The following is a 27,451-nucleotide window of genomic DNA, read 5'->3' as shown; positions in this document are numbered from 1 at the left end:
CACTGGTCTAGAGTCTCATTGCCTGTTTCCTCTGTCCTGAAAGGGAGCAGAGAAAGATAGAAACCCTCAGTGCCAAAGCCAAACCTCGTCTGAAGTCTTCCCTATGCAGAGCCAGACTGAATCCCGGGGCCCATCCTATCTGCCATTGCCTGCTCAGGATCCATGGCCTCCTGCCAGGACACTGTCATCACCACCCACAGAGTCCTGCAGGACAGTCCCAGCCTCTTCGGTGGCCTTACCACAACCTTCTCCCTGTTGCTTGCTGGGCTTTTCTTCCTGAGCCTTCCGAGGTCACTGGTCTCAGGGCCTTTGCTTCCTGTCAGTGCTTGTCCCGAGGTGGCTTCTGCCTTCCTTCTCCTCAGGCTCCTGCTCAGTCAGCCCTTCCCTGACTCTGACTGGCCTGCTTCTCACTCTCTAGCTTCTTGCCTGTGTTTGAACTCATAACCTGTAGTATCTACCTGATAATTACAGGGTTAATCTGTTTCTTTACCTTTGACATTATCTTCTCTTCTACCAGAACGCAAGCCCCAGGGGAGCAGAGATTTTTACTTTTTGTTCAGCACATCTGTGGTGCCCAGGGCAGAGGGAAACTGCGTTTCTGATGTCTCATCCTGACACACAGTTAGGTATTCAATGCATGTGTGTTAAAAAGGACACATTAATTGTTAGCATTTGATATAGCAACTCCTTTTCCATTTTTTAAACCATCAAGCCTTTTAATTTTTTTTTAAATACGTGGAATTTCAAATCCTGCCCTTTTCTGGTGTTTGTTTTTGTGGTGTTATGGATTGAGCTTGGAGTCCTGGGTGTTCTAAGCCTGTGCTCTACCACCAAGCTGTATTCCTGTTGGCCTTCTCATTGGATGTAATTCTTAAAAATGTTTTCTCTTGTGATGAAGATTTTTTTCATAAATCCAGAAAAAAAATATGCTCTAACGCCCTGTGATGAGGTGGACTCTTCTACTTTGTGTTTGCGACTGGCAGCTGCTTATCCTGTGTCCAGCTCCTCCAAGTAGATGGTGAGGTTCCCCTCTCTCACAGAGACTGGGCTGGCAGAGGGGATGGAAACCAATTCCCTCATAACCTGCCCGATGGTCTCAGTTCCTTGTCTGATACATACTTTGTAGTTAACAGGCCATTCGGTAAGTGACTCACATGAGTTGGAAAGAGAAACTACCAGAATATTATTCACATTTTGGAGCAACTGAAACTTTTGAGTCATGCTTGCTGCGTCATGGTGGCTGCGTTGTGCTGGTGTCTCACTGTGCCACGTCTGATGCCTGTCAAATTTCTGTTTATGTTCTGTAGTTAGCTTAATCATTTGGACGCACAAAAAGCCTCCTGTTCTTTTCTGTTATCAGTGTCTCTCAACTCTTAAGCTAACAGATTTTTATTTTGGAGTGGAGAGGAAGTTGGGAGGGAGGTGAGTGTGGGCACATATGTGGCACTGTGTGTGTACAGAGGTCACAGAGTCTCAGGATTATATCCTTTCCTGCCGTTATGTTAGGGATCGAATGCAGAAAGTCAGGCGTACACAGGAAACACTTGGCCCACCAAGCCTCTTCTTTTCTCTCTTTCTCTCTTTCTTCTTCTTCTTTTTTTTTTTTTTTTTTTTTTTTTTTTGGTTTTTTGAGACAGGGTTTCTCTGTATAGCCCTGGCTGTCCTGGAACTTACTTTGTAGACCAGGCTGGCCTCGAACTCAGAAATCCGCCTGCCTCTGCCTCCCGAGTGCTGGGATTAAAGGCAAGCGCCACCACGCTCAGCTTCTCCTTTTATTTCTAAATGGGAACACCAAGAGTCCTCTGCAGAGAAAACAGAGGTGTTACCGATGGCATAAAGTGATAGAGCCTTTTTGGAGGGCAGTTTGGATGGTAAGTAGGACCATGCTTAAAACTGTGCTTATCTTTGGACTCCGAAATCCCATATCCAGAAAATTATCCTAAGGCTTTAAATTTGAATAAATATAAGATAGGTGATCATAGCCTGGTTGTTTCAGTTTTCTCTTTTCTAAACAACTTAAAATACAACTATAAGGAATATAGTTGTGCAGCCAGGAAATAGGATACTGTGCGGTTGTTATGATTCTTTATTGGAAAAGTGTTTTCACATCTGGACTAAAACAAATTTGGCTTCTATTGGACTAAAGCTTCTGTCTTGGTCTGTTTTCTGTTGTACCATTCATACCTGAAGATGGGTTACTGATCCTGAGTGAGATCTGCCGACTCACGGGTTGGAGGCTGGGAGCTGATACTAAAGTGCCAGCCTCTGGCAGAGGTCTTTTTACTGCTTCACAGCATGGTAGAAGGCAGGGCATAGCTGGAAGGTCAGTAGAGAGCAAGAGAGAGGAAGAGGGAGGCAGACTCCCACCACGACAAACCTACTCCTCGGGAGAAGGCATTGTCTGTTCATAAGATACGGCGTGAATACAAACTCCTGTGAAATAAGTACCAGCTAGGAACAGAAACATTGGCTCATGGTGCCACACAACAGAAGTTAAATTTCAACATGGTGGGGTTTGGTAGGTAGGATACATTTAATGCTTCAAGTCATTGAAGAGCTGACAAGCCAGCCAGGACTCCACATACACTGAGGTGACTGTACCTGTGGCTGTCATAACTTCCTTTTAGGCATTTACCACTTGCCTAACTCAAGGGAGCTTTTTGCAGCCTTACTGTGCGTGTAGACTGGATTGGAGCTTAGGGCTACCAGGATAAGGCTGAGTTCCCAGGGAGACAGATGTGCTGGGATCGTACTGTGTCATTTCACATTGCCTTTCCTGCCCGCTCACATTTGCTGGTGCAGAAGTGGCACAGGCAAAGGATGAAGAGTGGGAGCAGAGTCTGGCAGTAGGAGGCTGAGAAGCAAGGCGAACGTTCAGTGGCTTCAAGTTCTCGGAAGACAGATGTTGAAGTTCAGAGTCAAGAAGGAGGAGCCTGACATCCCCTGCCTTCAACTGGAGCCCCGAAGGGTGCCACCCCAGGAGCTGCAAACACGACCACGGAGATGCAGGGGTACAGGATTTGGAACCAGGAGTGGGGAAACCCAACACAGATTCAGAAGTGGTCCAGCTGCTCCGGTTGTTAGACACAGGAACATGGGGTAGAATAGTGGAATTAAAGTAAGGGAGAGGGAATAGGAATGAGATGTGCCGTGTTGGGGGCGGGGCTGGATGGAGTTGAGAATCCTGTGCTCTTGCCCTGCCAAAGAAGTAGGAAAAGAACTAGCCTGTTAGACGGTAATATGTCAAGTTAACTTAAAAAGAGAGGAAGTTGTGTATGATAAGCTAACAGGCAGAAAGCAGAATAATAAAAAAAATCTAATATGAACAAAGTTGAGGATGAAGAAGAAAAAATACAGAATAGGTGAGACAAATAAATAGTAAGATTATAGATTTAATTCCAAACATATGGAAATTACGTTAAATATAAGTGGTGTAAATGGACTAAATATTCACATTAGAAAGGTTACCAGAGTGCATAAAAAACTGACGTCATAGACTGTTGTATTAACAAGCTCTTTTTTTGTTGTGATGGGTGTTAAACGCTATGGGATGTTAACTACCCACGCGTGCTGAACGTTGCTCAGCTGTTCTGCTTGGGGAGCCTGGTTTACTGATGTTTGTCCTCACGCTGGCTCTCCCTGAGACATGATGGCTTCTTGTTAAACAAGATGACTTCATCTAGTTCCCAGAGCTACCCACCGCATGCAGCAGAGCAGGGGACGCTCCCTCCTGGTCAGGAAGTCGAGTCTCCAGGCTTCAGACCTAAACCAACTTGTTTATTGTCTGTGCTAACCCCTGGCTGAGAGGACCAGATCCTGCTGATGGGCACTGGTGTCAAGAGAACAGCAAGGGCAGGCTGGGTGCACAGCCAGAGCCTACTCCCTGTCGGGCACCTCGTATAGCGTGGTGGTGGTTTCAGCTTCATAAGCCAGGCCATGGAGAAGAGAAAGCATGTGTTCTACACAGGTCACAGGGCTCCTAAATAAAGCCAAGATGGAAACCTGGCCAGAATGGCCACAGCGTCCGCACAGCATCCTCCAGACTCTCCTATCTCATTTTTAAGCTTGATAAATGGGGTCCATCTTCTTTCCTGTCTCTATCCGCATGGGAAAGGGACGGATTGGTTACTGGGGTCGTGGACTGGGTGTGTTCTCTTCTTTAGGTTCACATGCTGAAGTCCTAACCTGCAGTGTGGGAGGCAATTGAGGTTAGATGGGCTTATGAGTGCCTGAGTAGCAGAACTACTGCGTTCATAAGAAGACACCAGAGTGTTCCCTGCTCTCTTTCTGCGTGTAAGCATGTACCAAGGTCAGACCATGAGAGCCCGTGCTGAGAAAGTAGTGTCTGCAAGCTGCAAAAACCAGCCTTCACTGGAGCCCAAACTGCCTAGGAGCCAAACCTAAGCCTTCTGGTCTCTAAACTTGAGAGAAAATAAAGTCCAGTTGTTTAACTACTCTGACTATGGTGCTTGTAACAGCCACAGGAGAGTCACCCGGGGAGAGTGGTGGGCGCCTCTCCCCTAAGGCATGGAGCAGATCTCCAGGGATGATGGAGCGCGCCTTGTATGCTCACAGCTGTTTAGAGTAGTGTGACCGTAGACACGTCCCATACTCTGCTTCTGGAAAACCCACGTTAGCATATGTCACAGACAGAGCCAAGGACACAGGACACGCATGTGACAGGCGTGCCATCTCCTTTGGTATTCGTCATTAGAAATGAGTAGAAAAAGGCAGGACAAGAGAGTATGTTAATTATTTTATCATCCCACTTTTGACAAGTAAGGCTGTATGCAGATACATGCCGGGAAGAACAACCAAGCCTTTCTCTCTCTCCATGTCCACTGCAGGTCTCTGGCAAGTGACCACTGACTACTTCATTATTTTCTATTTTTTCTAATGTCTTGCAATTAGTATGTAACAATGTGAGGAAAGAATTGGCTCTTCTGAGTGTCTGGATGCCAGCATGTTTAGAGCCACATGTGTAACCATCTTGGACTGTCCGTGGCCTTCACTTGGCCCTGCAAATCTAGCTTAGCTTTAGGGTGGCGGCTCTTGTGGTCTGGGATAAAAGACAGTGGGCAGCTTTAAGCCTGGTCCAAGAGTTCAGCGTCAGGAGCTGCTGCTGCAGAGGCCTTGTCCAGGTTACAGGCCCCCAGGTAGCTATGACTACCGCAGCACTCCAGCAGGTAAATGGCTCTCCACCTCTTACTTCCTCTCCCCTAGTGGTCCCAGCTGCACATCAGGCCTCGCTGTTCCCAGTGCTAGGAAAAGAGTATACAGACTAGCCTGGTAAGGCAAGAGTGGCCTGAGAAGTTCTTTCTCTTCTTCTTCTTCTCTGTGTCCCCAGTGAGCTATGGACTGGGCCTGGGAATAGGAGGCGTGGAGCCCTCGGTGCCCTGTGCTCTCTGACTGGACCCTCGGTGCCCTGTGCCCACTGCCAGGACCTGGCACATGAAATTCAGTTCCCATGTTCCCATTGCTCAGAGGGGAAAGTTGAGGCTCAACATAGCCTATGCTCATACTGTCGGGAAGGGCTACTGGCAGGGCACTCCTGACCTGAGGCTGTCCTTCTGTGGTTACTGGCACTCACTGCCCAGGAAAGTGGGCTCTATCCTTATGCCTGTCGAAACCAAAACATAGGGCCCCTTTTCCGAATGCCAGCCGCACCAGAAACCATACCAGGGGCTCTGCATGCGCTGTTTCCTTTGATGTGCACAGCCACCCCTGCAGCTAAGATTCTAAACCCCATTTTTCAGATGAAGAAACTGAGGCTTAGAAAGGAAGATCACTCACTCTGGAGTCAAGCATCCCCAAAAGGCAATGCTGGACTTGGATGTTATCCTAGGTGTGTGTGTTTAGTTCCCCTGAATTACACCGTCTGACATAGAGCATGCAAGAGTGTGAACTTGGCACAGTTCACAGACACACTCTCTCAGCATTTCCAGCCATCTGCTGCGAACCTAACTATGAGCTCTGAAGAGGGACATAGCCTTGGGGAGCAGGGGAGGGAGGCAGAGGTGTCTAGAGAACCTACCTGCTGGGTAAGATGGATAAGCCCCTTCCTCACCTGGGTCTCTGTTTTCTGTAAGGAGAAGGTTGGGCCAGTTCACATCTGGAGCTAGGTCTGCTAACTAGAGAGACTAAGATCTTTGTCCTGGGGCTAGGTTGGGCCTTTTGGGGGTGGGGTGGGGGAGCAGAGCTTTAACTGTTCCCACAAGCCAGTGTGGCAGTTCAGTGGGGGTGGAGGGTGGGGAGTGGGTGCCAATGATCTAACTCTGGCGATAAGGATGAGACATCTGGGCCTGGGCTGTGTGCATGGGACACCCGAGTAGCAATTGCTCCCAGGGCTGCTGTGAGCTGGGTGGTGGGGAAGCTTTAGCGGCTGAGACCAGGGAATGTTCTAGGGGAGAGGAGCTTGCATAGGCCTCTAGATTGGTAAGGATGTGCCTCAGCAAAACATTGTGAGAATAGGCTCACGCAGACAGATGGGTGAGCCCAGCCTGGGGGGGCCCTAGAGCCAGGCTAGCACCCCTTCCATCTGTATGCCCACCCGGGCTGACGTTCCATTGTCAGTGCCACCTGTAAATGTCTCCCCACTTTGCAGATGTAGGCGAGCATAACAGTTCCGAACTCTGAATCCCTGAATCCCTGGCCCCTTCAGTGATTGTCAGCCATGGTTGCCTTTATTGTGTGATAAAATACCTGTCCACGGTATCTTAAAGGAAGAAAGACTTATTTCAGCTTAGGTCCGTGACCAAGAAGGTATAGAGGCAGGAACATCATGACAGCAGAGAGCTTGGGCCGAAAGCCAGGTCTCAGTGCAGTCCTCCGAAGCCTGTCAGCCGTGCCTCCTGTCCCAAGTGCTTCACAGCCTCCGAAAACCACACCACCAGCTGGGGACCAAGTGTTCACATACAGGGGCCTGTGAGGGACATGTCCCATTCCAGCTACCACATCCCAAGAGCCTGGGACCTGGGATCTGATTTCCAATCAAGTCCTGTTGGCAGCACAGCCCCACCTGCTCCTGTGCTGGTTTTGGTTCCGCTGTGGCGGAGCTAAGGAGTAGCTGTGGCACTGGTCGTCCGCTGGTTTGCCTTTTGAAGAAATACTTCGCTGACTGGGGGCGGAGTTGGGTATTTCTGAGCTCTACACTTGCTGTGTGAGCCTGCCTAGCCAGCTCCTGGGAGTGGGGGAGGGGGAGGGGGAGGGGGAGGTTATAATGAGGCTCACAGTTGAGGACTATGAAGTCTTTATAAACTGTGAAGTGTTGTAGCCTGTCCCTGGCCTGGTACCTGGTTGGTTCTGAAATCCTGCTTGTTGAAAAACAGAAATCAGTTACTCCGTTGGCTTTCCTGGTCCCCACAGGTGGCTGCAAATGGCTGCAGGAGGTCCCCTAGCCTTGGATGCTAAATGGCAGCAAGTTTCAGCACCAAACCACATTTCCTGTGGGAGTCCCCTTGGACGTGGTTCTGTTTTATATGCAAGGCATTATAGTAACTTGCAAAGCTTCTGTGTATATAATATGAGCCTCTTGCTTCAGGCTAGCTCACTGGGACTTCGTTCAGGTGGCTGAGCCCCACATTTGGTGAACCCTAAGCCTGGAGTCTGACTTTGGACCCAGCCTGCCAGGGGATGGTCTGCTTCTCCGACAGCCTTGCCGAAGCCCCAGGAAGCACAGGCTGAGTAATAGCATCCTTCTTACTCTTTTGAGTGTTCCGTATAAGCTAAGTCTCCGCCATATGCACTCTATTATCTATCTCCCTTGTCACCACCACCCTATGAGGTAGTTGTTAGCACCATTATAGAGACAAGAAAACTGAGGCCAGACCAGGAAATGAAACCAGTTTCTTACTTGGCTTCAGAAGTGTCAGTCCAGCCTCTGCTGTGAATATGCTATGTAGTGACACAAGTCCTTTCCCACTTAGAGCCTGTTTTCTTCATATACTACAGAATACATGGCCAGTTCCAGCCCTGGATTTCCAAGATTTCTTGCCATTTGTCAGGGGGCTTCATGTGCTAGGAGAAAAACAGGGTGTAGGGTCCGTTTTTGGCTTCCATGGCTCTGAGGGAGACGCAGCGTCTAGGTACCTCACCTTATCAGGATATCCCTACATCAGGGCAGCGGGGCACCATAGTATACCTTTCATCCTCTCCTCTCCAGAGGCGATCCATCCTTCCTGGAGACGAGAATGCACAGGAGAAAGCCTGCTCTAGGTCTCATGGTGTCCTTGGGGATAGAGACAAAGACTCCACCGAAGAGGAGACAGGACCTATATTTGTCCCAGCAGACCTGCTGCGTGTGGCAGGCAGGAGTGGCTGTGTCTCTGGGGCCTTTGGTTTGATGACCAGCCTTCCAGGAAGTGGAAGATGTGGGGCTGCCTGGCATGAACTAGTGCCCCAGCTGTGCCTGCCAGTGGTTGCTTTGTGACCTTGGGTGACCAACTGTCAGCTCTGGTGCTCAGCTTTGCCAAGTTCAGAGGTCAGACTTCCCCACAGGGCCCAGTGGAGAACAAGAGGCAAGGAGTTGGGTAGGCTCGCCGCAGCAGCCAGTGCCAACTTTGACCTCAGAGCCTCTCCCCTCCTTTCCAACATCAGTTGTTTGTTTATTGCAGGGAAAGCTCTTGCTGTCTCCAACAGAGAAGCAGCTAAAAGGCCCCAGCATTGATCTACTACTTGGTGCTGAGGACTCTAATCCCCTCAGGCTGTCTTTCTTGTGTGACCTTGGCAAAGCAGTTAACCCCACTCTGTCTGCTTTCCCTGGAGTCCTGGTTGGGATTGCTTGTGTAGGGGTTGGGGGGCTGCAGGACAACACTCAAGTCTCAAAGTCCAAGCGGTCTGGGTTTGGATTGTGTCCCTGAGCCTGGGCCAAGTCCCTCCATCTCTTCAACCCATCTGGAAAAAACTATCATGAGCCTGCCCTCGGGTGAGTACCAGGAAGCCTGAGGAGGAAGGGCTGAATAAGTACAAGACCTGTCACTACTGCTCCCTAAGTCAGTCATTGGTGTTCCCCAAGCCCATCATCAGTCCTCCCTAGGTCAGTCACTGGTGCTCCCCAGGCCCATTATCAGTGCTCCCTAGGTCAGTCACTGGTGCTCCCTGGATCTACCTTCCTTCTCTGTACCCTAGTGCTTGCAGGAGGAGGTACATGACCCAGAGATCTCAAGAGGTCCTGGGAGGGAGCTTAGAACCACCCTTACTTTCAGGGTCTGGGAGAGGTCCTGGCAGAACAGCCCCCTGTGATGCTCTCTGCTCCAAATGCCATTAATGGTCATAAAATTATCCACAGTATTTTAGAGGCTGGTCCCATGGTTTGCCTCAATGGGACAATAAAACTGCACGCAGAAATGATCTGGAAAAGGCGAGGACGGCCAAGCAGAGCCGGAGTTAAATGAACTGCAGCCTGCTCTCATTAACTCAGGCCATTCACATTTGTTACCAGGGATTTCTTTTTAATTAAAAAACAACCAAGTTATTAAAGCATAACCCTAAGAAGGGCTGGCTGGGCAGCCGTTGAAGCCAGCAGAGCGAGCGGTCCACACAGCAGGATGGGCCAGTGCCTCCAGGGAAATGGCGTGAAACAGATGTTATTTTGAGCTCTCACCCAACCCAGGGCCTTGGAAGCTGTGTTTCTCATCTGTACACTGTAAAGTGTGATTCAGAGCTGGGGGAGTTAATATTGCCTGTCACCGGCACAGGGGTAGCCTGTGCTAAAGAGAGTGTCAGCTGAGCTAGGACTGGGGATGCTGTCTTAAAAGACCACATCGTATCACACTCAGTACAGGGGCCCAACGCAGATTTCTAGCTGTGTAATTTGCATGAGCCTCAGTTTCCCCGTGTTTTAAATAGAAACAAGCAGGTAGTGGGGAACCCATGGCTTGTTCATAGCGTGTCCCATGTGGCCTCATAGCTGTCCTTGTCCTTAGCTTAGAGATTTCCCATCCTCTTGCTCAGAATTGACAGTACCTGGACTACTTGGGCTTGGTAACGTTTTATTTGGTCTCCAAAGAATTTTAAGGTTTCTAAATGCTGAGACACCTAGGAGTGCTCACCATCCAGGGGCTCCTGTGGGTGCTAGCACTGTGGATCCCACAGTGCTCAGAGGAGCACACGGTCAGGCTCTCATCGAGATGTGCCTGAGACATGGAATGGGTTCTGGGAAGTGAGGAAGCTCATGCCGTGACCCCCAGGCCCCAAAGCATCATCCCTAAAAGTCCTAGGACAGACAGCCCAAGGATACCTTCCAGATTAACTGCCCTTTCCCAGAGATGAGCAGCTGTGCTGAGGGAAGATGGGAGAGGTTTACAGCAAGCATGTCTGACAATTTTGTTCACTTTATGGGACTTTATGGGATTTGTAGAGCTGTTCCATGTATCGAGCCTCATCTGAGGCATTCACAGAGCCTATAGAAGCAGGCAGGAGTGTGGAGTATAGGGTTGGTGGGTCATCAGAGAACCACAGGCCACAGATGGATAACCAGACTGTCTATGCTGTGATTTGGGAAGCAGGATAGAGGGGGCTTTGGTACCAGTTGGCAGCAGATGCAGTTGGACTGTTACCTCCCTCTTGCCCTTGGCACATGTACCCAAAACATCTCCAGGTCCAGAACTCACTGGTGGAATCCAACCACTGAGGCAGACCCAGAGCTGTCCCCCAACCCCAAGTCCAGCACATTAGAACCCAAACCCCTGCCTAGGGTCTGTGCTCAGTTCCCACCCTGAGGTGGTGTTTGCGAGCTTCAAGGAACCATCAGGTTGGCTCACCAGTGTTTGAGCTCCTAGAACAGGTGTGTTGACACCACAGACACCCAGTGTCTGCTAACAGTCATTCGCGCATTGGCGTACCTGTGTGTGCACGCCTGATCACAACCAAGTGGTCCTGCCAGGTGGTTTTGGGAGTTAAATACGGTGTCTCCAAGCCTCAAATGTGGGGTGCTCAGATAGCTGCAGGGGCTCCCTACTCTCTTGGCACCTTACCCACCTCCTCTTTCCTTTTGTTTCCACCCCCCAGTGAACGGGAGCTACGGGCACAGCTCAGAGAAGAGCCTGCTGGACCTGGACCTGGCCGAGGGTCCCAGCCCCTCCTGCCACCAGGGTCTGTTTCTTCCTGCAGGGACCCCACCACCCCGGGGTCACCCCCCTGTCTGTGAGAGGCTGCTGCATTTCCCCCACCCAAACAGGTATGTGCCCGTTCCTGTCCACCGCACCTGGTCTGCTTGGACACAAAAGGGCCAGGTTCTTGTCCGAGTCTGTTTGTTACACAGAGGTGCCTAGTGTAGGCTCTCCTTGTTGGACCAGGGGCTTCTAAGGGACACAAAGATGGCTTAAGTGAGATGCATGTCCCTGTTTCACAAGCTGAGGTGGCTTCTCTGAGAGCATCAGGAGCTTCCACAGATCAAGGAACCTGTGGGCAGGCTAGGAAAGGAAATCCTCGCAGGATTCACAGTTCTGAGTGTGGAAACCATTGCTGGGACCCACCCTCTCCCCTTGCATGTCTCCATGGAAGCACACTGCTCACCCCTGGGGCAGCATGACTGGAGCCTGCCTCACAGGCGAGAGGCTCTGGATACTAGCCCAGGTACTAGTTTGTACCCCGCCACTTCACCGGCCACGTTGTGCCTACCCTGGGCCACGTGCTGGGCTGCTGCTGGAGTCTTTGGGAATGGAGGCAAGGGTCTCCACTACAGGAACAATGAACAGTGGGAGACACAGATAGGAAGACATTGGGAATTTCAACTCCCCGCGGGACTTTTTAGATAGTACTTCTTTTTTGAAAGAGTATTTTGAAAGGTTTCTATTTTGAAAGAATATAGTCATTTGGTCAGACTGTCATAATAAATGTCATAGACTGGGATGGCTTAAATACAAGAAATCTATTTCTCATAATTCTGGCAGCGCAGGAAGCCCAAGATCAAGGGGTTAACGGGTTTGGTTTCTCCTGGCCTGCCTCCTCCAGGCGCTATGAGGCAGTCAGATGGCTATCCCTTTATCTGTGTGGTCTGTACTCCCATCTTATAAGGGAATCAGATATATTAGGGCCCTCTGAACCCCACTTAGCTTTAATTGCATCCTTAAAGGCCCTGTCTCCAAACACAGGCTTCCCACATATGAATTGGGAGAGGGCAGTCCATTCTATAACAGGAATAAATATCTTTTAGTCTTCAAGCTGACTACTAGTTAATGACAATCATATGTGTCTATTGCCTGGATTAGTCACTGAGACTCTGGCAGGACACTGTTTGTAAGGGGAGGGCAGGGGCGGGGGGGGTGCATTTTGTGTTGGGCTGTGCCAGCCCAAGATGTGATTGCACTGAATAGAGTCTTCAACCCAGGTTATAGGCTTTGGGCCACAGAAGCATGGATCCTGCCCACCCCCCACCCCCACCCCCGGTGTGAGACCCTCTTCTCCCCACACCTCTACTGCAAAAGCTGATTCCTCAAGTGGAGCAGCTTTGCAAAGAGTCCAAGACAATGGTCAAAAGGAGGTTTACATCTTTGACATAGAACTTTGATGCCCTAAAGTAATGACATGTTCTCAGAAAGTCACTTGGCAGTGAGGATGCTGACTTCCCGGTGATGGCATTGTGAGAGTGCCAGGATTCTGACTCATAAAGACTCAGGTTGTCTGCTGCACTTGGTCCATCACTGTGGCTTTGATATATGAACCTGGTAAAGCAGGTATTCTTTAAAGGTTTGGTCCAGGACCAAGTAGAACATAGTGCCTGTTATTCTACTGTCAAGAAAGGAGGAGTCAGCTCTCCGGGGGTGGGGAGATGCCTGGTGCATCTGCATCTTAGCCACTGTGCACTCAGGGCTCTGGGCTCACAAATTCTAGAGAGAATTGTAGAGCTCAGCCCCAAAGCAGCCAGAGAACCATTTGTCAGGCCTCCCAGGGCAAGGAGAAAAAGCTAGTCCCTGCCACGCCCATGAGCCCTCAGGCTGGGACCTCCCCAGTTTCCACTGAGGCCATTCAGATGACTGTCTGTCACTTATGTTCCTAACTCAGTCAGCTACTGAGCCATTCATTCCCCTTTGCTGATATCAGGTCACTGACCTGGAGACATTTGCAAAAGCTCTAAGCTGGTGCTTCCCACAGCCCTCTCTGCCATCCTGCCTCTGCCAGCGTGGTGCCCCGCTCGCCACTACTTTCACATGGTCTCCTTCAGTAGAACCTGCTGCTGGCTGTGGCAGGCCCAGTGTCCCTGCCTCTGAGGATGGGATGTATAATTGTTCCTCGGCAGAGATGCTGGGAGGGAAAGAGGCTCAGTGGACAGTTGCTTAGTGTCTAAAAGACAGACAGTTCTCTTGTGCTTCCACTCAAGGAGATCTTGCAGTCAGTTCTGCACAGGAGATGGAAACTTGGCTCCTGGTCCAGGTCTGATGCTGACTTGCTACTGCATGATGGCCTGGTGGCCCTCAAGCCTCAGGCTGACTCCCTCCACTGACTCTCCAGGGATACAGGGTCAGAGGCGAAGCTCTGAGTGCCTTGGGTGCTGGCTCTCCTTCCTGCCCCTTTCCTCACTTCCATTCTCTTCACCTGTCGTCTGGCACCGAGGGGGCAGGGGCTAGGTCTCCAGGCCACCTTGCAAAGCTCAGCTCTGGCTACGAGAGCCATGGGACAGTGGTCCTGCAGAGCAGGAGTAATGGCACCGTGCCTAGCCCTCTCCTTCCCAGGGAGCTGACCCTTGACCCCAGCCATTACCCTCACCTACATTTAGAGGTGCGGCCTCTTGTCTCATAGATAAGGAAGCAGATCCAGGCAGGGTGTGCTCATGAGGCTCGGAGCGTATAGCCAGACCTCCAGTTCCTGTAGCTACTGGCAAGGTATTTCTGCCAGCATCGCCCTCCACATCTCTCCCATTTTCAGTCTTCTGGTAGCCCTGGTATTCCTACCTCCATCTTACCTTGTCACCATTCACAGTGGTGCACAGGTCTGTGCAGGAGTTCCGGTCTCCTGTTGGACAGTTGAAGGGTTCTCTTCCGTGGTAAAGATGGCTTCTGTGCCAGCCCACCCTGCCATTCTGGCACTTTCACCATTGATGGGGATAGAGACCCCAAACTTGCCCAGAACGAAGTGATTTGCCCCAGTTTGCCCATCTAGAACAGAGCTGACCCCGACCTCAGAGCTGGTCTCCCAGCTCTCAGACGGTTCTCCCAAGAACTTAGCTTCCCACACACCTGAGCTCGGAATTCTGGGCCATCCTGCCAAAAATCTTGTCCCCTTGCTGTGACCGTGCCTCGGGCTCCTACCCAGTCACACCAACTCTGGGAGGACAAGCTGAGGAGGGCCAGATGTCACTAAATGAAGGAAAGAGTGTAGACATTAGAGAGCTAAGGGGCCTGTAAGAATTTAAACCCCACTGGACCTGAAGACGCCTGTGGCCTTTTGCCCACAGAAATGACTTGAGGGTCAGTGGAGAAGGTCAAGACTGACTCCAGGGAAACTGGAGAGGCCAGCAAGATGGTGACAGAAGCAAGGGTGACTGGGGTCTGGCCAAGGGCTGTGTCCTCCCCGGGTTCCTCATCCATGCCTCCTGCCTCCTCTGCCTCCTGCCTCCTGCATCCCTCTCCAGGCCATGCCCTTCTCGCGTCTGCTTCCTTTCTCTTCCCTGCCCTTGGCACAGCCAGTCCTGGTCTTCCCTGTGTTCTGCTTCTCCACCACTTCTCCCCAGACCCCTCCATATCTCTGCCCTCTGCTTCCCAGGAGCCCTGGCTGACCTCTCCAGTGCCGGCCTTCCATAATCACTCTGGGCACTCTCTTCTAGGTCACCCAGACCTCAGCCTACGTTTGTGAACGGCAGCCTCCCAGCCGCTCAGCATATCAAGCAAGAAGCCCTACCCGACTACCAGGCCATGGTCAGCGCCCACACACCCCTGCCCACCCACTGCCGAGCCCCATCGTCCATGGGTCTGCCCTCAGACCTGGACTTCCCAGACCGAGGCCTCACCAACCCTGCACCTTCCTGCTACCTTCTGGGCAATGAACCCATCTCAGACCTGGGTCCCCAACCCGAGGCCCACCTTCCCGAGGGCAGCCTGAAACGCTGCTGCCTCCTGGGCCTGCCCCCCACCTCTTCAGCCTCCTCCTCACCCTGTGCCTCCTCAGATATCAATTCTGTCATCCACTCCTCCCAGACAGCTCTAGTTAGCTGTGTAAATGGACTCCGAAGCCCACCTCTGCCGGGAGACCTGGGGGGCCCTCCCAAGCGATCACGGCCTGGGCCTGCATCCAGTGACGGCCAGGAGGGCAGCTTGCAGCTTGAAGCATGTCGGAAGTCAGGCTTCCTGAAGCAGGAGCCCATGGACGAGTTTTCAGAGCTCTTTGCTCCACACCACCAGGGTTTGCCACCCCCCTACCCCTTGCCTCAGTTGCCAACTGGCCCCGGCCTCGGAGGCCTAGGGCTGGGCCTGGCGGGCAGGATGGTGGCTGGTCGGCAGGCATGCCGCTGGGTGGACTGCTGCGCAGCCTACGAGCAGCAGGAGGAGCTGGTTCGGCACATCGAGAAGAGCCACATCGACCAGCGCAAGGGCGAAGACTTCACCTGCTTCTGGGCCGGTTGTGTGCGGCGCTACAAACCCTTCAATGCCCGCTACAAGCTGCTCATCCACATGAGGGTACACTCAGGCGAGAAGCCCAACAAGTGCATGGTGAGTCCTGGGCTGCCAGGCCCACTTAGTCTCCCCTCAGAGCTGGACCGTCCACTGCATTTGAGAGACTCTCTTGGGAGCCAGGCAGAGCTCCCACAAAATCCAGGGCTGTGGGTGTAACCAGGGTATAAGCCGTGTGTGTGTTTCTGTCACTGGGAACCTTGGCAGGGCTACCTTATCCTCGCCAGGTGCCCCGTCCCCCACACTGATGGGTTAGATGGATATAAGATGTCATTTAGCATGCCATGCGGCCTGATGCCATGTAATCTCTGCACCTAAAAGAAGCCTGGCGAGACTTGCCTTTTCCATGTCACCTGATGGTGGTGGCAGGTGAGGAGTGTGCCCTCCTCCGGCATTGGTCTTTACACAGTATACTTCCAAGAGAGGTTCCTGGGCTTTCTGAGCCTCCCAGTGTTGGCTTCTGTGAAGAGGTACCAGGTCCCTAGGGCAGGCTTGAAGCTGAGGTCGAGACTTAGCATAAGGCTCACACAGCACCAGCAGTGTCTGGCTAGGGTTGAGACAAAGGTTTGGGAAGAAAGAAGCATGAGCGTGCATGAGCATACACGCAGATTCACACGAGTTAGATGCAGGTACCCTGACCTCAGTCCCTTCTGGCTGGCCACATCCATGTTCTGTGATCACTGTAGTGGAAAGTCCTATCAGAGGCTAGGAGAGGGATCTTAGTCCCTGTACCCATCCCCCCAGTTCAGAAGCAGCAGCCTAAGAACAAAGGGCTGGGGCTTGAGTGTGCTATACATCACAAACAATACAGACCATACATGCCACCCTCCCTAGCTACCAGGCAGAGACCGAGTGTGTTCTCCGGTCTTGAAGATAAGGAATCTATTAGTTCATAGACAGCCTACAGGTGGGCAGCCTTGAGGAGAGAAGGAGGTAGAGGCTGGGGCTTGGGAGCGATTGTGCTGTGGACAGGTGTGGGGGAAGGGCACTGAGCTGCTGGAGAATATAACTTGATGTCTTTGGGCTGAGAGTATACAGGCAGGAGGGCTGAGCTAGTCCCTGAAGAAGACACATGGCCTAATGAAAAATGTGCTTCTCCGAGATGGGGAAGATCAACAAGTCGATAGGTCAGGGCGGCAGGAAACAGCCTGTCCTTCCCCAAGACAGAGACCATAGTTGTCAATCACATCTTCTTCCTGTCGGGAATCCATGGTTTCTGTATGGTCCTAGGGAGTAGCCTGAGATACGCAGCAGCCTTCTTGTGCTAGGGCCTTGCATACAGACTCGCAGTATCCAGGAGTGGCCTGGGAGACGACCTGGGCCATCCTTGAGCCCAGTGGGGGCCCTGGTTGCTCAAAGCAGCCTCAGGATCTTCCTGGTCAAGGTTCTCACATGATTCCAGTCTCTGTATGACACTAGACTTGGTTCTGCCACAGTTCTTACCCTGAACGGCCACAGCCTTAAGGATGTGTCCTCAAGCCATTAGGGACCAGACTGTGACATCCCTGGATGGAGTTTGAAGAGGCCTGGGGAGGGAGCCCAGAGGGCTTCATGGGACTGGTGTTTGATGCCTACTGGAGATACATTTAGTCTTTATCAGGGCTTTCATATACAGAGAATCAAAGGTCAGAGGTCAGATGAATCTGGCCCACTACCCACACTCTTGGCACAGTGGTGACTTCACAGCCCCATGTGGCCCTCACCACAGCTCTGTAGATAGGAACTGCCCCCCCTCCCCTTTTTACAGATGAGAAAACAGAGGGTCAGAGAGGTTGTGCAACTGTCTCTAGGTCACACAGCTAGTAAGAGAAAATAATAGAAGCACAAGATGACAGAGGCTAAGAATCAGAATGGTAGTAATGATAACAAAAGCAAGTTGTGCAAAATTGTACCACTAGTAACCACTGGCGTGGGATTGAACCTGCATCCCTGTCCACTGCAGTGCCCTTGTTAGTTTAGATGCTTCTCTGGGGCCTGCAGGCTGACGCTGTCCGGTAAGGCTGTGTGCAGTGGGAGCCTCTATGAAGCCCCACCCCAGGCTGCTCCCGCCCACCGTGGGTGAACGTGCACTCCCGATGGTAGAGTAGGTAACCAGGGCAGTGGGCCAACCCTGGCCCACACCCAGGTGAATTGAACAGCTCCCGTCCCTGTAAAATTATTAATTTCTCATGACAGGCTTGTGCTACTATGCCTGTAACAGACAAAGGAATCTTGGACCTGAGGCCTCTGGAGGACAGGAAATGGATGAGACATTTTGATTGAGGAGTAAATGGCCCACTAAAATAGCAGTTAATCCTTTTAGTATCTCCCCGGCAGCGTTGCCACGGCTTTCGTGAGGTAAGCTTGCCTCGCCCCATCGAACTGCAGCACCTCCGTGCTGGCAGCTGGTTTAAATTTAGCCCGTGGAGCCTCTGCCCTACTGGGTACCAGGCAGCCTGGGTGTGGAGAGAGGAGCCTGCTCCCCACTATTGCCTCTTAGTCCTGAGCCCTGCTGGCCTCCAGGTAACCCCGCCTTCCCTTGGCCCTGTCCTGCCCGGCGGCAGGTCCTGCCCTGTTCAGTAGCAGTCAGCCTGAGGAAGCTTCTAGATCTCCCTGCAATATCCTGTTGTGGTTCATGTTGCTCCTGTTGTCTCGGTCTTATTAAATCCGGGGCTTCATCCGCGTTACCATAACAAGCCTATGTCCAACCCAAATACTCACAAGGCGCCTCGAAGACGTGGACTTTGAAAAGATTAGTCCTCTGCTTTCTTAGGATGGTTCCACCAGACGGTCAGAATCCTCATTGTCTGAGCTGCCGAAGCCAGCAGCCAGCCGTGGGGCAGAGGGGGAAAGAGTGGCTTCTCGGGATAGCTAGCCCTTCCCTGCCGTGGGCTCTGTAAAATAACAGCAATGCCCAGAAAGGTCCTCGCTACCGTGAAGAATGTTTAACAGCTCTGTGACCGCTGCATCGGGGGGCATAAGCAGAGCCACAGAACCTGCCTAGAGTCCCACATACCTGTCTCCCACTTCGACTCTGCCATTTGCCAACTCTGTGACTCAGGCAGGTGACTTACCCTCTCTGAACCGTAGAATACTTATTTATAAAATGAGGCATTAACAGTATTTAACTTCTAGGGTTGTTGTTAGCAGGATGCAGGAAGAGTGCATGATTAAACCCGTTCCTTCCCCCCACCCCCCACCCCCACCCCCCACCCCCACCCCCCACCCCCACTGGTGCATTGATGTCTCTGCTGATGGGAGCAACCTTCTTGGTGTTGCTCTGAGCCAGACATAATCTGCACAGGTGTGTCCTGTGCTGGTCGCAGCAGAAGTCAGACGGTTCCCATCCTGCCCAGCCCAGGTTGGCCATGGGGCTACACCTCTCCTGCTGGCCAGTTGGGTCCAGGTGCGTTTGAATGGTGGCCTTGGCACAGCTGAGCATTAGAGCCAGAGTGAGCCAAGGAAGGCAAAACTCAGCCCCAAGTCTTTTGGGTGGACTCTCTCTCTCTCACACACCACACACACACACACACACACACACACACACACACACACCAGAATTACATATGCCTGCTCCTAGTCGCCTTGCCTCACCGGTGCCCCTCCCCCACAGCTGATCTCTGGTGCTTGGGGGGGGAGGTAAAAGTGGGCAGGATATTCTGAGAGACTCCTTCTTTTGCAAGGACTCAGTGTGAGCCTAGCTTAGAACAAAGCTGGGCAAACTACAGGGCCCAGAGGTCAGCCTCTAAGAGTCACAGTACATGGGAAGTCACAGGGGAAAGGTGAACTCGACAACCAGCCGGCTCTCAGTCACCTAGCCTAGGTGCGCCCTACCCATTACCTTGCATAGCCTCTTCCTTCAGCAGTGCTTGTCCAGTCTTGGCAGGTAGACTGCCTGAGTAAATGCCCTGCTCCTGGCTTTTGAGCGCAGCTTTGAGGCTAACGCTCCAACTCACCACAGCATCCTAGCCTCATCCGAGGGATTCCCTGGGGCCCAGAGATGTCTAGATGGACAGGTCTGTTGGTCCTTCCCCATAAGGTCACACTGGGAGCCATGTGAGGTGACTTGGGAATCCTGCCATTGTGCAAAGCATCCTCTCACGTGCTTATAAGTATTAAGTCTTGCCGTATTCTGCTAGGTGATGGGGGATGAGAGGAAGCCAGGAGTTAAGTAAGGATGGAGAACCAAGATCAGTGGTCCTCAACCTTCCTACTCTGTCACCCTAATGCTGTGTCAGCCCCTCATGTTGGGGGTGACCCCAACCATAAAATTATTCTCATTGCTACTTGATAACTATACTTTTGCTGCTGTTACAAATTACAATGTAAAGATCTGTGTTTTCCAGTGGGTGTCTGATTCTGAAAGGGGTAGTGACCCACAGGTTGAGAACTACTGGCCCAGAAGTGTAGCCTAGGTCAAGCTGATGAAGAGGGTAGCATACTATGAATATCCCTGGGTATTGCTGAGGTGGTGAATCAGTGGACAAAAGTATTTACTCCGTGTGGACCTGAATTCAGTGCTCCAGCAACATCAAAGCCCAATGCACGTCTGTGAGTCCAGTACTGGGGACCAGGACGTGGTACTGAGTCAGACCTCACCATCTTCCTGGCCAGACAGTCTAGCTAAAATGGTGAACCTCCAGGTTTAGTGGAGAAGCAATTGAGGAAGATATTCTGATGCTAACCCCTGGCCTCCACATGCAACCACATGGTATGTGTACACACAGATACACCTCCCACATACACACACCTGCATACACACACACACACACACACACACACACACACACACACACACACACCACCCCTATCCTTGGAGCATCCAAGGCACAGGGATGCTGTCCCACTGTCCAGATGGCAAGGGTGTTCTAGGACACAGAGGTCAGCATCCCCATTGTACAGTTGGAGAGGGCAGTGAGAACAGCAATGTTCACACTCAGACTGGGACACCAGGAGTAGGATTTGAACCTAGGTCTCAGCCTGACTCCAGACATGTCCTACCATAGCTCTGGATGGGGAAATATCCAAACTTGAAACTTATTCTGAAAGCTTTCAGGGGCCCTTGCCTGGGTCCTGGGATCACAGAGGAGAATCAAGTAGGTTCAGAAGCCCTCAGCCAGATAGGGAGACAGGCAACTAAGTCGCCAAGAGAGCCAGTGGGCTGTGACTTGGTGGGTTCTCTGTTCTCTCTGAAGGGACAAAAAATATTACCTGAGAACAAGCCCCTGGCCCGGATGTCAGAGTTCCTAGCCAAGTTTGAAGGCTATGTAATGGAGTGTGCTTTGACACCTCTGCCTGGGGAAATCGACAGTAAGAAGTCCAGAGTAGCCACTCTGGTCCTTCAGCTCACGTCACCAAGTCCCACCGTGCTGTGGAAATGGGGCCTGAGTATCACCCCATTCTAGGGGCGGGACGTGCCCGAGGAGGGAGACGGTGTTGACCAAAGGCAGCTCATGAGTTGGCATCCAGAAGTGCCCAGAGTGCTAACCTCTTCTGGGGCCAGTCAGTTCCTTGTCCAGCTCATTCGGAGACAAGGGAGGCAGGGCCAGAGCCAGAGCCTGAGCCACTAGAGAGTTCCAGAGTCTTGTGGACTTGCCTCCTTCCCGTCCCTCAGGGCTTTCTCCCTTCCTGGGCTCCCATTTCTTAAAGCCTCATCTAGGCCTTGGCTTCTGGTTTCTGTATCTGCACTGTCTTCCCAACTTGGCTGACTCCTGCTTCCCCCTCACGTCCTTGCTCAGTGCTTCCTGCCCAGCTCCTTCCCTGAGCCTGCTGTCCTCCTGGGAGCCCCTTGGTGTGGCCGGTTGTCTCAGAGACTGTTACTTTACCCATTGCTGCGACAAAATGCCTGACAAAAATGACCTTAGGGGTGAGCTTCCAGCTTGAGACGGTATACAGTAATAATAAGGTATACAGTAATAATCTTAGGGGTGAGCTTCCAGTTGCTTGCCATGGCGGGAAGACACGGTGGCAGCCCTCACATTGTGTTGAGGTCAGGAAACAGAGATAAACACGCTGGTACCCTCTTTGCTCAGACCTTTTGAATTCGGTCTAAGGCCTCAGCCCCACGTCATGGTGTTATCCACATTCAAGGTGGGCCTTCCTCCACATCACTAGGGGTGTGTTTCCATGGTGATTCTAAATCCAGTTGGGTTGATAATGAAGATTTACCCTCAGACTTGGTAGCAGAGGAGCAGTCATGGGCCTTTTGTCCCAGGGCTGGACCAAGTTATGGCCCCGACGAGACCCTAGTACTGTCCTAGCTGCCCCCTTGGCTGGCACTCAGAGTTTTTCTTCAGGAACACCTGTACCTGGAAGCTGCCATCAGCTTGTGCAAGCTGATGCAGGCTTGCATCAGGTGCAAGCCTGATGAAACCCCTCAGCCTAGATTGTCTTGCCTGTGAAGGGAGGTGACTGAGCTGTTATGTGACCTCAGACAACAGCCCATAAGAAACTATGACAAACGATTCTGAATGTTTTGGACAATTTGCCCTCTGAATGGTGTGTGTTGGTATGTAGGTGTGTGTGTGGGTGTGTGTGGGTATGTTGGGGTGGGAGTGGGAGTTCCCTAAAGGAACAGGAAAGACTGTTGTACAAAGGATTCTACTGTGGGCTGGCTTTGTCAGGCCTCTGCCTGCAACCCCATGTGCCTGCTCCTCCATACCTGCACCTATGCCTGCCTGCCACCACTAAGTCCAGACTTTCCCAACACATTATAAATTCAGAGCTACCCAGAACTCATGTAGAAGCTGGATGGTAGCCTTCTGTAATCTTAGCACTCTGGAGGTGGAGACAGATGATCTCAGGGGCAAACTGGTTAGCTAGACTAGCGACTCAGCAGGCTCTGCTTAGTGAGAGACCCTGACTCAGTAAATAAGGTGGGGTGTGATGGAGAAAGACACTGACTTTAATCCCTGGCCCCTCTATACACATGAACACACGGACAGACAGACACTGTCTCCCTCTCCTCTCTCTGTCTCTCTGTCTCTGTCTCTGTCTCTGTCTCTCTCTCTCTCTCTCACACACACACACACACACACACACACACACACACACACACACATCACTCTGAGCCAGGCTGGGCAATGGCCAATGCCCATGTTAACCCCAGGTTCAGATCTGTTACTCTGCTCTTTGGCCAACTGTAAGACCTTGCAAGTCACACAATCTCTCTGAGCCTGGATGAAGGGAGGCATGTCGTGAGGGTGATGTGGAGTGGGTGCTGTGTCCTGCCACTATGAGAAGCTGGAGTTCAGGAGCCCTAGTGCTCCCCAACCCAACTGCTCGTGTTGATGAGAGTCCCTGGGAGCGGCAGGCTCAAGGGACCTGGAACACCAGCCAAGTGCTGTGAGCTCAGCTCTGCTCTGTGGAATATGAAAAACATTAAGGATTAAAAAAAAAAAAAACACAACCTTCTGAATCGAATTTAAAATAACAAAAGAAAAACAGCTTTTGAATTTAATGTAAACGGAATTGAAATGATTCCCTTGTTGGAATGAGCATCAGATAAAATCAACAAGGACTCTGAGAAAGTGTCCAGACTGCCTTTTCCAAGGGATGTCACGGAGATGGTGAGCTCCTCGGTGGAGCGTTAAATGATCCTGTCTCTGTTGTGTGGCTGATGTCTGGCCAGAGCTGGCATTGCCCTCGCAGGGATGGTGTGGGACAGACCTCACCAGGGCACTGTCCTGCCAAGTGGGAGCTGGGGCACTGGGTTCTCCCAATGGAAGGTACTCCAGAGAAAGGATGGCTCCCCCTGAAGAGACGCCTTCCCTTCCCCAACCTTTCAGCACAGCTTTACTGCTACTCTGGGCCAGGTTTAACCAGAGCAGTAAGGGGATAGATAGGATGGGATGCAGTAAGGGATGCAGTATGGGATGCAGTATGGGATGCAGCAGATACAGAAAAGAGGATGAAGCCTTCCCCAGGGTACCATGAAAGCTGGGCTCTCACAGGTTCGTAGGAACTTCTCAGCTACAGACCAAGAGGAAAGGCATTGTAGGGAAAGGGATGATAATTTTCACCCTTGATGGGTGTGTGGTAGTGCTGCCGTGGGTCTTGATGCATGTACAATGTCTAGCAGCAGAGTGGAGATTCTAATTGAGCCTCAGCAATCATCAGAGTGCAGTGAGCAACTTGCACTCAACCCCAGAAGCAACAGAGAGTCCCTGAAGGGTCCTAAGTTGGGGAGTGGCATGAACTGACATGAAGAGAAGACATCAAAGCCTTTGAAGGGGAATGTCCTAATCCAGAGTCCCTTTTCTCAAGATCCTTCAGAGCAGCACAGCTAGGACTGTGCCCCAGAAGCAGGGCTTGGCTGTCAGCCAGCACTGGGCATCCTCTGACTGCGCCCAGTTGGCTCAGCATCTGCACACAATTGGGCATTAGAGCCCAGTCCCCATTAGAAACGATGCCCAGCACATTTACCAGTGGGAAATGGAGAGACATTTCCCATCACGTGGCTAGGTAAAGTTTGCACAACTTTTCTTTGTTTTCCACTGGTCCCCACAATAAATCTTCCTCCACTGCCAGGATGGGGCCATGGAGATCTGTGAGTGATTAGGGCATGGCTCCACCTCCTTGCCCTGCATTCTTCCTGCATGGGTAGTGGTAGGATGTGCCGATGGATCTGCGGCTATGTGGTCTTGCAAGGGTCTGGGAGGTGAGCTATGGGGAGTCAGTCTCCTTCTGCCCTCTCTAACCATTGCAGCTCCCTTGGCAGACCTGCTGTGTTACAGACATAAGCTCCAGGGAACAGGAGGTGTGGTCAGGCTGGCCAGAGGGCTCTACAGGACTGTGTGTCTGGGTAAGACCTTAGGTGGATATGAACAAGGCTAGCTGAGTGATATTTGGTGGGAACTGCCTACCAGCCCTTTGCTTGTAGGATCCATAAGACACCAGGGCCTAGAAGTGACATTCACACCTTCCCTGTCTGGGTTTTTGGTAGGCAGTATCTGCTTGGGAAATGTGCAGGCCATGGGTAGATTTCCCTTTCAGTGGAAACACTGAAATCTACAAGGTTACAGCCATGGCCAGGTTTCAGTTCCCCATGTCCTTTCCCTGTGACCCTCCCATGACCTGTAGCTACCGTCACATCAGCACTGATCCATCCAGCTATGCATCGGAGCATCTGTTGACCCACGTGGTTTGGGGGTCCATTTGGTCTGCAGCATCATTGCTGACAGACTTCGTTGCTAGGAAACATGGTTAGAACTCAGGAGTCTTTAGCGTGCCTGGGACTTTCTTAGGCTCTACACTCCCATCTCTATCTTCTCACAACCATGTCCCCTCTGGCATCCAGAACGGGGGGAAGGGATTCACCCAGACCACAGCTCTCTCTCACTGCCTGGGTTTATTCCTTTGCTATTTGCAGATTCAGCAACTGATGTCCATAGAGAGGGTTCGGCTCCCTGCAGGTCAAGGAACCATTGGCCAGCACCCATGTCCCAACATGCCTCCTAGACAGGGTTGTCTGTGGTGCCTACTATGTGCTGGGCCCCATGCTAAGGGCTCACATGCCTCACTGTCAATCCTGAAGCACACTGGCCATGTCATATGCACTGAGAAAGAAGCTTCCAGGTTTTGGCATGTCACTAAGGGTTCCTTCTAGCCACCACGTCGCCCCAGTAGCTGATCTGAAGGTGCAGGACATGTTGAGTTCAAGGCAGGAATGGCTAACATATGTTCAATAGAATCTCCTTTGTTCTAGCAATCTGGTACTCAAGGTACTGCCTGGCCGCCTCCAGGGAGACCTGTTGAGCAGTGGGTTCATGCCTCACCCCTCCTGTACCCTGGAGCAGTGTGGTGACTGATGGCCATGGATGTCAGGCCCAGAGGAAGCTGGGTGGGTGCAAAGACCCACACAAGCGAGCTGTGCTTCTGCTGTGGGCTCTAGGAGCTACCTAACTGTTGGGACCTCAGTGTGTCTATGTGTGACAAGGACTTGGATTAGATGAAGTTTATAGCTGTTCTGCCCCTGACTCATCCATCCATCTCGAACAGCACAGAGCAGGGGCACGGGGCACGTTCTCTCCCCACTTTCGCAGGCAAACTTACGTGGCTGAAGCTAGCAACTCTACCCCTTTGGAGCCTCATTTTCCCTCATTTGTAAAGTGGAAGACCTGGACTCCAGCATTTCGAGATCTTCTGGAACTCTTCAGAGACTCATAGTTACATCCCCACTGTCCTGACTTGGCCTGCTGGAGGAAAGAGTGAACCATAGTGGGGGAGCAGGCAGGGTCCTCCTGGACCCCGACCCTAGTTCTCTTCCAGCCATGCTGGCCTCCTGGCTGCTTCTCAAACATGCTGAGCTCATTAGAACCACATGCTTTCTGCATAGCTATTCCTTCTGCCCAAATGCCCCTACCCCAGTCTGACCTTTATGCATTCAAACCCCAGCTCCTATGTTCCCTCCTCCAGGAGGCCTTCCCTGACCTGTAGCCCACTCTCTGGTGTCTGTATGAGTTCCTACCTCGCAGCCATAAGCTCCGGGGAAGTTCAAGACTTTTTAAGATTTTTGTTTCTTGCTGTGTTTTCAGTGTTAGCACCAGTTCCCAGCCCACAGGTCACAACCAATGTCACCAAATTAGGGGAGAGTGGTCCAGAGGTGTTGAGGGGAGGTCTTGGGAAGGGCCCAGGTAGGGTATTAGAAGGCTTATAACATGTGTGTGTGTAAGGGACTCAACGGTGCCAGATGAGCCTGAGCCGGGCCATCCAGGAAGCCCAGCATCAGCAGCATGGTAGATGCTGAGCACTTTCCAGCCTGGTTCCTTCCTTGCTCCATCTGCTGCACTAGTCCAGAATTCCTGGAGCATCAGACCCCAACAAGACCCCATCCCCCTCAACCAGCTAGGAAATGCATCCTGGTTCCCTTGATGGTGCTACAGATTGGAGAGACATTTGCAGTGAGGTCCTTATCCAGTAGATGTCCCGTGCGTACTCACGGCTGCATCTGGTCACTGAACCACAGAGCCTGGCTTCATGGCCAAGGCCATATCTGGGGTCCAATTCGGCATTAATTCGCAACACAAAGATTCATGCAGCCTTGGGATGTAGCAGGGGACACAGTGATGCTACCTACAGCTGCCTTTGTGAAGAGTGGGAAGGAGCCAGCTGTGCACTAGTCCAGAATTTTCTTCAGAGAGTTCCATCTTCTGAAAGCAGAAGCCTGCTGCCGCCTGTGATTCTGTGGCGAATCGTTTGACCTTGGCAGCAGTCCACTTTACGAATGGGAAAAACTAAGGCTGGAGTGCAGTCCCTGGCCTTACACTGCTCTGGTTACCAGTGTCAGGAGGTTCTCTGTAGAGTGTGAGATGGAAGTCTCCTTTCTCTTGTGTTTACCCTGGAGGCCAGGAGGCACCCATTCTTCAATGACAGTCACCTGGGACTACTGGTGGCCTTGGAGCTGATCTCAGCACTTAATCTGCACCCAAGAGGTTTGGCTGAAATGAGAATTGGCACCATAAGCAAGCTCTAGGCTTTCTTCCTTGTTGTCTCCTACCTTCAGGAGGGTGGCCTTCTCACAGGAAAGGAAGGGGACCAGAGGTGGGGGTATGGGATCTGGGGGGTGAAGGTGTACTTTGGTCTGAGAAAGGACAAGAATCTAGGCTGCATACAGGGGCAGACAGACTGTAAGGAGCTCTGTGTCTGTGGGCAGGAGTTGGCATGGCCCAGAGTCTAGGTAAGTCCTAGGTCAGAGGTTCTCAACCTGTGGCTTGTGGCCCCTTGAGGTCACCTATCAGTTATCCTGCATATCATAACTGCATGTCAGATATTTATGTATATCATATTACTGCATATCATACCAGTAGCAAAATTACAGTTATGAAGTAGCAGTGAAATAATTTGATGGTTGAGGGGTCACCACAACA

The 27,451-nt window shown here is 51.7% G+C and overlaps 1 protein-coding gene across 2 annotated transcripts in view; it reads left to right on the top strand.

The window, feature by feature from the left end:
- Positions 1 to 27,451, top strand: part of Glis1 (GLIS family zinc finger 1) — a 195,199-nt gene that overhangs the window by 115,309 nt on the left and 52,439 nt on the right. For both annotated transcript variants that reach the window (XM_085838417.1, XM_029475863.2), the window contains exons 2-3: positions 11,008 to 11,176; positions 14,762 to 15,644. In XM_085838417.1, the coding sequence (XP_085694543.1) occupies positions 11,008 to 11,176; positions 14,762 to 15,644 (1,052 nt within the window). The remainder of the gene's footprint in view (positions 1 to 11,007; positions 11,177 to 14,761; positions 15,645 to 27,451) is intronic.

This window comes from Mus caroli, unplaced genomic scaffold (genome assembly GCF_978045245.1).
Source record: "Mus caroli unplaced genomic scaffold, Mus_caroli_1 scaffold_6, whole genome shotgun sequence".
Taxonomy (NCBI): Eukaryota; Metazoa; Chordata; class Mammalia; order Rodentia; family Muridae; genus Mus; species Mus caroli.
The sequence above is the reverse complement of the archived record's forward strand: the minus strand, read 5'-3'. Positions and strand labels throughout refer to the sequence as shown.